At 38.0% G+C, this 15109-nt stretch overlaps 1 protein-coding gene across 3 annotated transcripts in view; it reads left to right on the forward strand.

Annotated features, from left to right (window-relative positions):
* The window catches only part of LOC133652609 (adenosine receptor A2a-like), a 28988-nt gene extending 20016 nt beyond the window's left edge, over positions 1-8972 (forward strand). For all 3 annotated transcript variants that reach the window (XM_062051556.1, XM_062051554.1, XM_062051555.1), the window contains one exon: positions 2838-8972. In XM_062051556.1, coding sequence (XP_061907540.1) covers positions 2838-3750 — 913 coding nt within the window. In that variant the 3' untranslated portion in view covers positions 3751-8972. The remainder of the gene's footprint in view (positions 1-2837) is intronic.
* Positions 8973-15109: the final 6137 nt, after the last annotated feature.

Consider the following 15109-nt stretch of genomic DNA (forward strand, 5'->3'; position numbering starts at 1 on the left):
GGTGACATTGTTTTCCTCCACTACACATTTTTTTTTAGATTATTCTGTTTTCTGTCAAATATTTTTGTGGGGGGGGGGGGGGGGGCGTGACCTGCGGACCTGCAGCGAAGCGGGGTGTGCCAGGACCGGTTTCGAGATCAGCGACAGGTGCGTGGATGACACAGCTGTGAGTGTTTGTCTGATCACCTGTCGCTCTGTTAAAGGCAGCAGTCGGGAAGGAGAAAGAAAGAGTTGTTGATGGCGGAACACGAGTCGGAGCGAGAGTGAGAGCAGAGAAACCATTCGCGTGCTCACTTGAGAGAAAAGACTTTGCACTTTTTTATTGAAAAATAAAACAGTGTTGTCAACCTGGAAGAGCCTAGCATGTCGGTAATTGGTGGTCCTAAGAACCTCCACAATTTTATACTCTGTTATCTCTTAAATACAATGACAAAAAATGTTTCATATTTGTGTACATTTTTTTTTGGGTGCAAACATTTAGAAAAACAAAAGGGAAATTAGTGCATTTTGCTAGACGCTGTGGGAAAATCCAGATTGATACTGCCGTGCTTTTATTTTGAAGCTTACTTTGCATTGAGCAGGAAGTCAATGTGTGCACATTTTAATACCGTATAAAGAGAAACTAGTTGTTATCTTTTCATGCTGCTTTCGATAATGAAGTGAATAAAGTTAACAAAACTATAATAATAGTAATAATAATAATACATTTTACTTATAAGGCGCCTGTCTGGGCACTTAAGGACACCGTACAAAATCAAAACAATAACATCAATTGGATAAAAACAACAACAACAATTTCCAGTGATTAAGCAGTCAGGAATAGGCGTGTTTTGAGTCTTGATTTGAAGAGGGATATTGAGTCTGTTACCAAGGTCTGGTGGTAATGAGTTCCAAAGATGAGGGGCTGAGCGGCTGAAGGGGTATAAGTCGCTCCGGAGTATAAGTCGCACCGGCCGAAAATGCATGATAAAGAAGGGAAAAAACATATATAAGTCGCACTGGAGTATAAGTCGCATTTTTTGGGTAAATGTATTTGATAAAAGCCAACACCAAGAATAGACATTTGAAAGGCAATTTAAAATAAATAAAGAATAGTGAACAACAGGCTGAATAAGTGTACGTTATATGAGGCATAAATAAGCAACTGAGAACGTGCCTGGTATGTTAACGTAACATATTATGGTAAGAGTCATTCAAATAACTATAACATATAGAACATGCTATACGTTTACCAAACAATCTGTCACTCCTAATCGCTAAATCCCATGAAATCTTATACGTCTAGTCTCTTACGTGAATGAGATAAATAATATTATTTGATATTTTACGCTAATGTGTTAATAATTTCACACATAAGTCGCTCCTGAGTATAAGTCGCACCCCCGGCCAAACTATGAAAAGAACTGCGAGTTATAGTCCGAAAAATACGGTAAAACACTCTAACATAAAATCTGCTTAGTGCAGTGGTTCTTAACCTGGGTTCGATCGAACCCTAGGGGTTCGGTGAGTCGGCCTCAGGGGTTCGGCGGAGGTCAAAACACACCCGACTCATCGTGTAAATACAAACTTCTCCCTATCGGCGTATTACGGATACGGCAACAGCTGACTGGTTTGCAGGTGTGTAATTTGTTGTGAGTTTATGCACTGTGTTGGTTTTGTTCTTTGAACAAAACCAACACACGGCGTGTCGCCGTTGGGAGAGTGGCCGTGCCAGCAACCTGAGGGTTCCTGGTTCGTTCCCCACGTTCTACAAACCTCGTCACGTCCGTTGTGTCCTTGAGCAAGACACTTCACCCTTGCTCCTGATGGGTGGTGCTTAGGGCCTTGCATGGCAGCAAGGTGAATGTGGAAATAGTGTCAAAGCGCTTTGAGTACCTTGAAGGTAGAAAAGCGCTATACAAGTATAACCCATTTACCATAACAAGGTGATGTTCATGCACGGTTCATGTTATGCACCAGTAAAAAAACATGGTAACACTTTAGTATGGGGAACATATTCACCATTAATTAGTTGCTTATTAACATGCAAATTAGTAACATATTGGCTCTTAATTAGTCATTATTAAGTACTTATTAATGTCTTATTCGGCATGGCCTTATTATAACCCTAACCCTCTAACCCTGACCCTAACCCTAACCAAATAACTCTAAATTAAGTCTTTATTACTTAGAATATGTTCCCCTAGTGTCCAAATAACTCTAAATTAAGTCTTTGTTACTTAGAATATGTTCCCCTTGTGTCTAAATAACTCTAAATTAAGTCTTTATTACTTAGAATATGTTCCCTATACTAAAGTGTTACCAAAAACATATAACTTTGTCTTGAATTTGAAAAAAAACAACATTTTATTTTTCACTAAAGAAGGGTTCGGTGAATGCGCATATGAAACTGGTGGGGTTCGGTACCTCCAACAAGGTTTAGAACCACTGGCTAGGTGAGAAGAATTATCTTATCAGACAGAAAATAAGCAAATATCACCCTTATTTGAGATATTTCATCTTACTTAGATTTCAGTTTTTGCAGTGTACATATCACAACATACATCTTGAGACTTGCGACAGAGGGGGGGGGGAGTGGGGGGCCACGGTGGCAGGCTGCAGCTCTTCAGGCGCCATCACCCCTAAGGGATTCGCGTCAAGGGCGTTGGATGGGAGATGGGGTATGTGCGTGTGGCGTACATTTTTTTGTGGCTGCAAGCCTGCTGCGTGTCTCTGTTCCGCGGCCTTGGTGTCGTGCAGCCGCTAGTCCAAAGTCAACAACAACAAGTGAGTGTCCACGAGGGACAAGAAGGGAGTTTGTTGTGTTTTCGCCACTGATCAGACTTCTCCCTCTCAAGGTACAACAGCCTGGTGACAGGCCAGAGGGCTCAGTGCATCATTGCCATCTGCTGGTTTCTCTCCATCGCCATCGGCCTCACCCCCATGATGGGTTGGAACAAGACCTCCCAGAAGGAAGACACGGACTGTCCGCCGGGCCTGATGAAGTGTCTCTTTGAGGACGTGGTGGCCATGGATTACATGGTGTACTTTAACTTCTTTGCCTGCGTCTTGATGCCCCTGCTGCTGATGCTGGCCATCTACGTGTGCATCTTCATGGCCGCCCGTCACCAGCTCAAACTCATGGAGGGCAAGGCGGCTCACGGAGAGAAGTCGAGCTCCACCCTCCAGAAGGAGGTCCAAGCCGCCAAGTCTCTGGCCATCATAGTGGGACTGTTTGCCGTGTGCTGGCTGCCGTTACACATCATCAACTGCTTCACTCTCTTCTGTCCCGGGTGTCGGCGCCCTCCTCTCTGGATCGTGTACGTGGCCATCATCCTGTCTCACGGCAACTCCGTGGTCAATCCGTTCATCTACGCCTACCGCATCAGGGAATTCCGCCAAACCTTCCGGAAAATCATCCTCCGCCACATCTTGGGCCGGCAGGAGGTGATGGGACGACGCGGAAGCAAGCGCAACTCTCTCCACAGCAGCGTCACCGACTCCATCCGACTCAAAGCCAACGGCCTCAGGTTGGACCTTTTCACCCAGCAGGGGAGCAGCAGTAGCAACGTCTCCCAAAGCTCCTCTGGCTGCACTCCTCATGCGTCCCCTGGAGGGGGAGACCTGTTGACAGTATCCCCAATGCTCCTTCCTGTATCTCAAGCAGAAGCCACTAGACCGACTGCAGTAGCCACCTGTCATCATCTGCAGGGTTTAATGGGGCCAAAAGGTGTGGAGGAACAGGAACCACAGAACCAGAGCACCGCCTAAGCAGAACCACAGCTAACCGGCATAACAGGGAGAGCAGCTCACACACACACACACACACACACACACACACACACACACACACACACACACACACACACACACACACACACACACACACACACACACACGTCTTGCCGACTTTGTGTGGACCCACGTTTGGTTAGTACGATGTGAGGGCCCCCCTTTCCACTATAGCTAGAATAATGATTTTTTTTATCTAGCACTAGATGGGAGTAGAGAGTTTCAACCTCACTTCAGAATGCAAAACACACAAAGTAAAAAAAATATTTAACTTCTGTAGTTGTGAGGACCAGGCAAAGGTCCTCACAGAAAGGGTGGTTTGTCAAGTGTATGTCCACACAAGGATGGTGAGACAAGTGCACGTGCACACACACACACACATGCATGCACACACACACACACACACACACACACACACACACACACACACACACACACACACACACACACACACACACACACAGACACATTCTTGTATTTGTTACCTTCTTGAGACCCGAGAAAAAGGCCTACCTCTTTAGGACCACCTTTTCTATTTACAACATTAATAATATACACATACTATGCAATTATAAAAAAGCTTGTTGTGAAAAATTAGTTGGCATTTCACAAGAAAAAGGTCACAGTTTCACAAGGAAAAACTGTAAAAGTCGTCATTTTACTCAACGCAAGTCAAAATTTTACAAGAAAAAAACGGAACATTTGTGCGATATTATGATAAAAGTTGGAATTTTACTCAATAACAGTCACAATTTTTACAAGAAAATCTTAACATTTTGGCAATTTTATGAAAAGAGTCCTAATTTTACTCGACAAAAGTCACAATTTTATAAGAAAACTTAAAAATGTTGGCAATATTATATATAATAATAATCCTGACTTTGGAGCAATGTTCACGCACTCTAGTATTTGGCTCTCTATTAGATGCAATGGTTTTTTCCGTATTGGGACCATGATTTATGTCATCACTTGTTCACACCTCCTCATATGGAAGCTACTTTTCCTTCTTGATGTCTCGAGAAGGGTATGAATACAAGAACACACACACCACACACGCGCGCACGCACACACACACACACACACACACACACACACACATTCTTGTATTCATTACCTTCTTGAGACCTCCGGAAAATGCCTCCCTCTTTAGGACCACCCTTTCAAGATATATAAAGATTTGTATTTACAACATTAATAATATATACATACTATGCAAATATATAAAAGCTTGTTGTGAAAAATGAGTTGGAATTTCACAAGAAAAAGGTCACAATTTCACAAGAAAAACTTAGAATTTTGGCAGTATTATAATAAAAGTGGTAATTTTACGAGAAAAACTGAACATTTGTGCAATATTATGATAAAAGTTGGAATTTTACTCAATAACAGTCGCAATTTTACAAGAAAAAGCTTAACATTTTGGCAATTTTATGAAAAGAGTCGTAATTTTACTCGACAAAAGTCACAATTTTGTAAGAAAGCTGTCACATTTTGGCAGTATCATAATAATAATCGGAATTTTGGCAAAATTATGAAAAAAGTCACAATTTTACTCTAAAAAACGTCACCATTTTACAAGAACAACAAAAAAATGGCAATATTGTGATAAAAGTCAGAATTTTATATGACAAATGTCACCATTTTGCATTAAAAAGTAATAATTGTACATAAAAAAGTAAAAATGTTACGAGAAAATGTTGCAATATTACAGAAGCAGAAAGAATATGAGAAATTGTTCCCAATTTTACAAGAAAAAGCTTAACATTTTGGCAATTTTATAAAAAGAGTCGTAATTTTACTCGACAAAAGTCACAATTTTATAAGACAACTTTCACATTTCGGCAGTGTCATAATAATAATCGGAATTTTGGCAAAATTATGACAAAAGTCACAATTTTACCCCAAAAATGTCACCATTTTACAAAAAAAAAAAAGGCAATATTGTGATAAAAGTCAGAATTTTATATGACAAATGTCGCCATTTTGCAATAAAAAGTAATAATTTTACATAAAAAAGTAAAAATGTTACGAGAAAATGTTGCAATTTTACAGAAACAGAAAGAATATGAGAAATTGTTCCCAATTTTCTAAGAAAAAAGTCAACACATTGTGAGAAAAAGACTGCTTTTGGTTAATTTTTTTTTTTTGTAATTGGTTTTTAATATTCATTATTTACTTCAAATTATTACAGTATGTCTCTATATACATATTTATTTATTTTTTTTAAATTAATTTTGGCCAAAGGGGGCGCATTTCAATTTCTTACACACACTTGTTATTTCATATGTTGGCCAGAGGGGGAGCACTTTTAAAAGCGTCATTCAAATTTATACACACACTTGTTATTTCATAGGTTGACCAGAGGGGGAGCACTTTTAAAAGTGACACAGTCAATTTGAAAAATCCCTCCTTTTTGGGACCACCCTCATTTTGATAGATTTCACCACCAGGGAGCAAATGAGACATTCTCTATTAGATGCGATGTTATTGGGACCATGATTTATGTCATCAAGATTGATGTCTCAAGAAGGATGAAAAACAAGAACACACACACACACACACACACACACACGCGCACACACACTTATTCTTGTATTCGTTACCTTCTTGAGACCCCCGAAAAATGCCTCCCTCTTTAGGACCACCCTTTCTAGATATATAAAGATGTGTATTTACAACATTAATAATATATACATACTATGCAAATATAAAAAAGCTTGTTGTGAAAAATGAGTTGGAATTTCACAAGAAAAAGGTCACAATTTCACAAGAAAAACTTAGAATTTTGTCAGTATTATAATAAAAGTGGTAATTTTACTCAACGCAAGTCAAAATTTTACGAGAAAAACTGAACATTTGTGCAATAAAAGTTGGACTTTTACTTTAACAGTCACAATTTTACAAGAAAAGCTTAACATTTTGGCAATTTTATGAAAAGAGTCGTAATTTTACTCGACAAAAATCACAATTTTATAAGAAAACCTTCACATTTTGGCAAAATTATGAAAAAAGTCATAACTTTACTCCATAAATGTCACTGTTTTACAAGAACAACAGAAAAATGCCAATATTGTGACACAAGTCAGAATTTTATGACAAATGTCACCATTTTGCATTAAAAAGTAATTATTTTACATAAAAATAATTTTATGAGAAAATATTGCAATATTACAGAAACAGAAAGAATATGAGAAATTGTTCCCAGTTTTATGAGAAAGAAGTCGAGAAAGACTGCTTTTAGTTAATTAATTTTTTAAAATGTTATATGACAAATGTCACCATTTTGCATTAAAAAGTAATTAAAACATAAAAAAGTTATAATTTTACAAGAAAATATTGCAATATTACAGAAACAGAAAGAATATGAGAAATTGTTCCCAGTTTTATGGGAAAGAAGTCGAGAAAAAGACCGCTTTTAGTTAACAAATTTTTTGTTTGTAATTGGTTTTTAATTTTCATTATTTACTTTAAGTTATTACAGTATGTCTCTGTACATATTTATTTATTTAAAAAAAAAAAAAATTTGGCCAAAAGGGGCGCATTTCAATTTTTTTACACACACTTGTTATTTCATACGTTGACCAGATTGGGGGCACTTTTAAAAGCGACACACAGTCAATTTAAAAAAAATCCCTCCTTTTTGGGACCACCCTCATTTTGATAGATTTCACCACCAGGGGGTGCAAATGAGACATTCTCTATTAGATGCAATGTTATTGGGACCATGATTTATGTCATCACTTGTTCACACCTCCTCATATGGAAGCTACTTTTCCTTCTTGATGTCTCAAGAAGGATGAAAAACAAGAATACGCACACACATTCCTGTATTCATTACCTTCTTGAGACCTCCGAAAAATGCCTCCTTCTTTAGGACCACCACTAGATATATAAAGATGTGTATTTACAACATTAATAATATATACAAACTATGCAAATATAAAAAAAGTAAGCCTTTGGTTAATTATTTTTTAAATTTTTTTATTTGTAAGTTTTTTAATCTACATTATTTACTTCAAGTTATTACAGTATGTCTCTATATACATATTTTTTAAATAAATTTTGGCCAAAGGGGGCGCATTTAAATTTAAAAAAATGTTCCCCGCCCCCAATTTTAATCTTTATTATAATCCAACATTCAACAACTTCTTCATATATTTATTTTCAATATCATCTCCCCATAATCATTTATTTCCCAAAATGTCAGAAAGCCAATAATGTTATCGATTTTTAAACATTTTTTAAATTATTTTTGTCGACAAGTCGGACTTAATTTGCCGGTCCTTGAACGCACCACGGTGACATTCTGCTGCATTTGAACAATAACGTCTTTTTTTAAGTTTCTTATAATATTTATTTATTAATTTGATAGGGAAATCAGAATACAGGTACTGAGAAACAGACACTTTTCCAAAAAACAAAACAAAAACACACACAAAAAAATAATGCAAATTTTTACACACACTTGTTATTTCATATGTTTACCAGAGGGGGAGCACTTTTAAAACCGACACAGTCAATTTGAAAAATCACTTTTTTTGGGACCACCCTCATTTAGATTTCACCACCAGGGAGCAAATGAGACATTCTTTATTAGATGCAATGTTATTGGGACCATGATTTATGTCATCACTTGTTCACACCTCCTCATATGGAAGCTACTTTTCCTTCTAGATGTCTCAAGAAGAGTAGAAATACAACACACACACACGTCACTCCTGGTTAAATGTATTTTCAAACACTCAAGTTCAAGTTTCATTTATTCAGACAATTTTAAACATTTTGACTGATCAAGAGAACACATTTTTATTTTCACATTTTTATATACATATAGTCTGAAAGGGAATAGGCAGAAGCTAAACAGAAACAGAAACAACTACCAAGGTCTTATGCATGTGGTTGTATGGTAAATGGGTTATACTTGTGTAGCACTTTTCTACCTTCAAGGTTCTTAAAGCGCTTGGACACCATTTCCACATTCACCCATTCACACACACACACATTCACACACTGATGCCATGCAAGGCCCTAACCACGACCCATCAGGAGCAAGGGTGTGACGTGTCTTGCTCAAGGACACAACGGACGTGACTAGGATGGCACAAGCTGGGGATCGAACCAGGAACCCTCAAGTCGCTGCCACACGAACCACGCCGTCCCCATACGTGTATTGTTTTTGTTTTTCATCATCACAAATAAAATAAAATTTAAAAAAATATGAAAAAGTTCCAACAAGTTAATTTTACATACTTAGTATCCTTTCCCATTTTATTATTATTATTTTTTTAAATAATTGATTTTTTCAAAATAATTGAAATTGAATTCCAGTCTTTTAACTCTTGATCCAAATGATTCCATACATGAATCCCAACAAAGACACAACGCTGCTGCGCAATCCTTTTTTTAAACATTTCTTTCTTTCGGAAATTATAAACACAGTCTCGTTTTTGAAACAATCCCTGTAGTGAAGTGAATTATATTTATATAGCGCTTTTCTCTAAGTGACTCAAAGCGCCTTTACATAGTGAAACCCAATATATAAGTTACATTTAAACCAGTGTGGGTGGCACTGGGAGCAGGTGGGTAAAGTGTCTTGCCCAAGGACACAACCGCAGTGACTAGGTTGGCAGAAGCGGGGATCGAACCTGGAACCCTCAAGTTGCTGGCATGGCCACTCTACCAACCGAACTATTCTATTCAAAATTTATTTGAATAGAATGAACTTCTATTCAAAAAACAATAGAAGTTTCACAAAGTGCTTCAAAGAAGTTAAGACGTACATACTAGAAGAGTCAGTAATATAAAACATTTAACTATTTATGTCAGGTACAAACACTGATGACATTTATTAAACAAGACAAGAAGCAAGGAGTTAAACAGACAGAATTCAATTGAGGAGAAACGGGGAGACACTGTACCATTGCACAGTGTCGTCCCACGCTCTGACGAAAGATTGTACGCCTCCTCTTTTATTTGGACTTTCCCTGATTACGTGGCAACAGTTGTTTCTAAGGGAGGGGGGTCGTAAACAGCCATCGCCTTTGATTAAAAACAGTTAAAAGAAATGGTGCCTGGAGCTTGCGTCAGGTCCTGCTTCCTCTCCGCTTTGTAGATCGCCGGTCGAGACAATATCTGTCGGTGGATTACAATACATCAAAGAAACCGACGCCTTCATGTCGCTCCCCATCCTACACAGTGGAGTTTTACAAGCCTTCTGCTTAGTAGGATCAAGGACAGCTTTTGTCCTCTCGCAGGGCGAGCTGAACTCGATGTAACACAAAGTCGTGTGATAACTTAGATACAATTATTCTGACTATTTACATTGTAGATTGTCACATCAAAACTATGAATGAACACATGTGGAGTTATGTACTTACCCAAAAATGGTGAAATAACTGAAAACATGTTTTGTATTCTAGTTTCTTCAAAATAGCCACCCTTTGCTGATTACTGCTTTGCACACTCTTGGCATTCTCTGGATGAGCTCCAAGAGGTAGTCACCTGAAATGATGCCTTCAGTGACAATCTACAATGTAAATAAGTCATGAAAATAAAGAAAACACATTGAAATGAGAAGGTATGTCCGACCTTTTGGCCTCTAATGTACATATTTTAACACTTCATTAAGCTAACTTGCACTAATGTGGATTATTCAGGTTTTTTACAAAAGTTTTTACATATCATTCACTACTCAGGATGACAGATGTATGATGCGTTCAAGTCTCTTAAGTACTTCAACTCAACCCAAAGTGTGTCTTTCAAGCAGAGGTGGGTAGTAACTCGCCACATTTAGTCCGTTACATCTACTTGAGTAACTTTTGGGATAAATTGTACTTCTAAGAGTAGTTTTAATGCAACATACTTTTACTTTTACTTGAGTATATTTATAGAGAAGAAACCCTACTTTTACTCCGCTCCATTTATCTACATTCCAGCTCGCTACTCGCTACTGATTTTTATCCATCTGTTAATGCACGCTTTGTTTGTTTTGGTTTGTCAGACAGACCTTCAAAGTAGGATCTATGCATGTCTGCGTTTCACCAATCAGATGCAGTCACTGGTGACGTTTGACTCCGTTTCACCAATCAAACAGAGCCAGGCGGTCACATGATTAACAAGCTTAAGCTTACATGAACTCAACGTCAAATTTGACTATTTGTGTCAGGTACAAACACTGATGACATCTATTAAACAAGACAAGAAGCAAGGAATTAAACAGAGACAGAATTCAATTCAGCTCAATTGAGGAGAAACGCGTAGACACTGTACCATTGCACAGTGTCGTCCCACGCTCTGACGAAAGATTGTACGCCTCCTCTTTTATTTGGACTTTCCCTGATTACATGGCGACAGTTGTTTCTAAGGGAGGGGGGTCGTAAACAGCCATCGCCTTTGCTTAAAAACAGTTCAAAGAAAAGGCGCCTGGTACAAACACATCGCGGTAAGTAACGTTAGTAGATATTTTGGCTGTCACCATAGGCTGATGTTAGCTTCCCTACTATGAATCACTGTCAAATGTACATCGTGTGGGGACATTTATTAACGCACTGCAGCCTCATACACACACACACACACACACACACACACACACACACACACTCACGCATGCATACAAACACCAATCAGAAGTGCACAGTGTGTTCCCAGATGCAGCCCACACCTATCAGTTTATGGTTTGCGTAAAGGCTAACTTGTTATTTTCCTTTGTAATATATGCCCACTGGGCCTATGGTGCTGTTAAGTTACTGTGGCTCAATTTGCCTTAATTTTTTTTATGTTAATGTATTATTATTTAATATATATTATTGTTTTAGTTGCTTAAGAGATATTCCTGGCTCTGAATTTGCTCATTGCTATTTTTATGCTTTTGTGCATTATTTGTTGCCGTCATCATTAAACGAACAGGTTACTCATCGGTTACTCAGTACTTGAGTAGTCTTTTCACAACATACTTTTTACTTTTACTCGAGTAAATATTTGGGTGACTACTCCTTACTTTTACTTGAGTAATAAATCTCTAAAGTAACAGTACTCTTACTTGAGTACAATTTCTGGCTACTCTACCCACCTCTGCGTTCAAGAGACTATAATTAGATCCGATTAGAGATAAACCTGATCCCTTGGGCGCGTGCCCTCAGGGAAATTAGGATTTCAGTAGCAACAACACTGCAAGTATTATACAATACTAAGAGAAGCAAAGCAGGCAAGTAAAACAAGTACACAAGCAAATTACAATAAAATATAAACAGTTTTTGAAAATACATTCAACCTCCAAAGAACCAGCGTCCTCTGCAGTGGACATTTATTTTTTTGTCTATTGTTAGAGTTATACTTTGGAAAAAAATGACCCCTGTGATGCGAAACACACATGTCCATTAGAGGAGTTTGGTTCTTTGGAGGTTAAACAAATATCCCAAATGATGCACATTACCCAGTTTAAAATGGACATATGTGAAGACTGGCAAGACTGGTTCTGTTGAACAAAATAGCACAGAAGATTCTGTAAGTTTCAAGACTCTAACGGGCTTCCGAGACGGTGGGATCAGTTCTCATATTAGATGTACAAATCTGGACCCAGATCTGGTTTACTCATCCTGGGAACCGCAGAGTTAATCAGTCAAGCCTATCTTTGGAGCTCCTTATTTTCCCAGCATTCCTTGCAGTTCCCCTGTGACAGTGCAGGTTACAGCACTCGGGGCCGACTTCTGTTTGAAAGGTTCCCCCGGGGGGGGGTCCAAAGTACTTTTTAATCGTTTACCACAGAGGCCACCAGGATCTGTGACTGTGGCCTTTTGCTTCTATTCTGAGGGGATGACTTAAACACGTTCCGGCTATTGTCTACTGAAGGAAATCAATACTCGCAATACTGTGCAATCTACTAATAAAAGTTTCAATCAATCAATCAATCAATCAATCAAAAGCACAGAAAGCACAGCGATGTCAGACTCGCTCAGTCTGGTGGTGCACATAAAAAAGTTGCCTTTCCAAATAAACTACAAAGGTTTGCATGTCGGCACACATTATGGAACTCTGCAACAATACTCATCAGTTCATATGTGAAGTGTATAAAAAACGTTTTTTTTTGCACCTCTTGCTCATATTACACAACTGTCAGTTAGCCCGCTTATTTTGCAACACTGACATCTGCTGGTCAATCACTCCCACTACACCAAAACTGTCACGGAATCAGTACAGGAAATGTAAGTAGATGAGGTGTGAACGCTCCATTGCTGGAGTTTTAAGTGAAATGCTGACAGAATGTAGTATGAATGTGAGAATAGTTTGAATGGTTTGAATGTTGAAGAGTTTGAACTTCCAGGAAAAACGGAATTTGGTTTGGAACTTGGGAAAGTGTTAGTTTGAATGTCCAGGATGAGTGGAATGTGTTGATGTTGGAATGGTTTGAATAGGTTGAAAAATGTGGGGATTGTGGAAGTTTTTAAAAATTCATTTTGAATGGGGAGAATGTCCCTGAAAACTGGGAATTCTTGGAAATCCGGGGAATTTTTTTTTGAAATTGTTGAAGGACAGCACACAATTTTGAACAGGCTGAATATTTTGGAGTTGGAACAGTTTGAATCGGACAAAAAATGTGGGAGTTGTGGAACTTTAAAAAATGTCGCATTCTTTTCAATGGAAATTTAGGAATTTTGGGAAAAGCGGGTATTTTTTGGAAACTGTTAAGACTTGAATGTTCTGAATGAGTTGAAATGGTTGGTGTTGGAATTTTTCAAATCCGTCGAGAAATGTTGAAGTAGTAACATTTTTAATTGAGAAATGGTATTAAGGAATTCCAGGAAAATCGGGAATTTTTCCAGTTCAAAAAACAACTTTGTTTTTTGTCCTGATTAAGAGGAATGTTTGGACGGTGGTGCGGTTGAAAAATGTGGAGGCAGTAGTCGCCAGAAAAAAGGGTGGAAATAGGGTTTTGGAAAAGCAGGGATTCTGGAAAATCCTGGAATTTTTTGAACTTTTTAAATTGTTAAAGAGAGCACACAATTTTGAACAGGATGAATATTTTGGAGTTGGAACTGTTTGAATCGGATAGAAAATGTGGGAGTTGTGGAACTTTGAAAAATGTCCCATTCATTTCAACGGGAATTTCATGAAAATTTGGGAATTTCGGGAATTTTTTGGAAAATGTTAAAAGACCTGAATGGTCTGAATGAGTTGAAATGGTTGGTGTTGTAATTTTTCAAATCGGCCGAGAAATGTTGAAGTAGTAACATGTTGAATTGAGAAATGGGATTAAGGAATTCCAGGAATTTCGGGAAAATCGGGAATTTTTCCAGTTCAAAAAACAACCTCGTTTTTTGTCCTGATTAAGAGGAATGTTTGGACGGTGGTGCGGTTGAAAAATGTGGAAGGAGCAGTCGCCAGAAAAAAGGGTGGGAATAGGGCTTTGGAAAAGCAGGAATTCTGGAAAATCCTGGAATTTTTTTTAAATTTTTAAATTGTTGAGCAGGCTGAAAATTTTGGAGTTGGAACGGTTTGAATCGGATGAAAAATGTGGGAGTTGTGGAACTTTGAAAAATGTCCCATTCATTTGAACGGGAATTTCATAAAAATTTGGGAATTTCGGGAAAAGCTGCTATTTTTTGGAAAATGTTAAAAAGAACTTGAATGTTCTGAATGAGTTGAAATGGTTGGTGTTGGAATTTTTCAAATCGGTCGAGAAATGTTGAAGTAGTAACATGTTGAATTGAAAAATGGTATTACAGAATTCCAGGAATTTTGGGAAAACTGGGAATTTTTCCAGTTAAAAAAAAAATATTGTTTTTGGTCCTGATGAAGAGGGATGTTTGGACAATAGTGTGGTTGAAAAATGTGAAAGGAGCAGTCGCCAGAAAAAAAGGTGGGAATAGGGCTTTGGAAAAGCAGGAATTCTGGAAAATCCTAGAATTTTTTGGAACTTGGAAAAAGGGAAGTTTGAATTTACAGGATTGTGGAATGTGTTGTAGGTGGAATGGTTTGAATCGGTTGAAAAATTTAGGAGTTGTGGAACTTTGAAAAATGTCCCATTCATTTCAATGGGAAACTTGGGAATTTCGGGAAAAGCGGGTATTTTTTTGGAAACTGTTAAAAGACTTGAATGTTCTAAATGAGTTGAAATGGTTGGTGTTGGAATTTTTCAAATCCGTTGAGAAATGTTGAAGTAGTAACATTTTTAATTGAGAAATGGTATTAAGGAATTCCAGGAAAATCTGGAATTTTTCCAGTTCAAAAAACAACTTTGTTTTTTGTCCTGATTAAGAGGAATGTTTGGACGGTGGTGCGGTTGAAAAATGTGGAAGGAGTAGTCGCCAGAAAAAAGGGTGGAAATAGGGCTTTGGAAAAG

Source organism: Entelurus aequoreus, linkage group LG06, assembly GCF_033978785.1.
Source record: "Entelurus aequoreus isolate RoL-2023_Sb linkage group LG06, RoL_Eaeq_v1.1, whole genome shotgun sequence".
NCBI lineage: Eukaryota > Metazoa > Chordata > Actinopteri > Syngnathiformes > Syngnathidae > Entelurus > Entelurus aequoreus.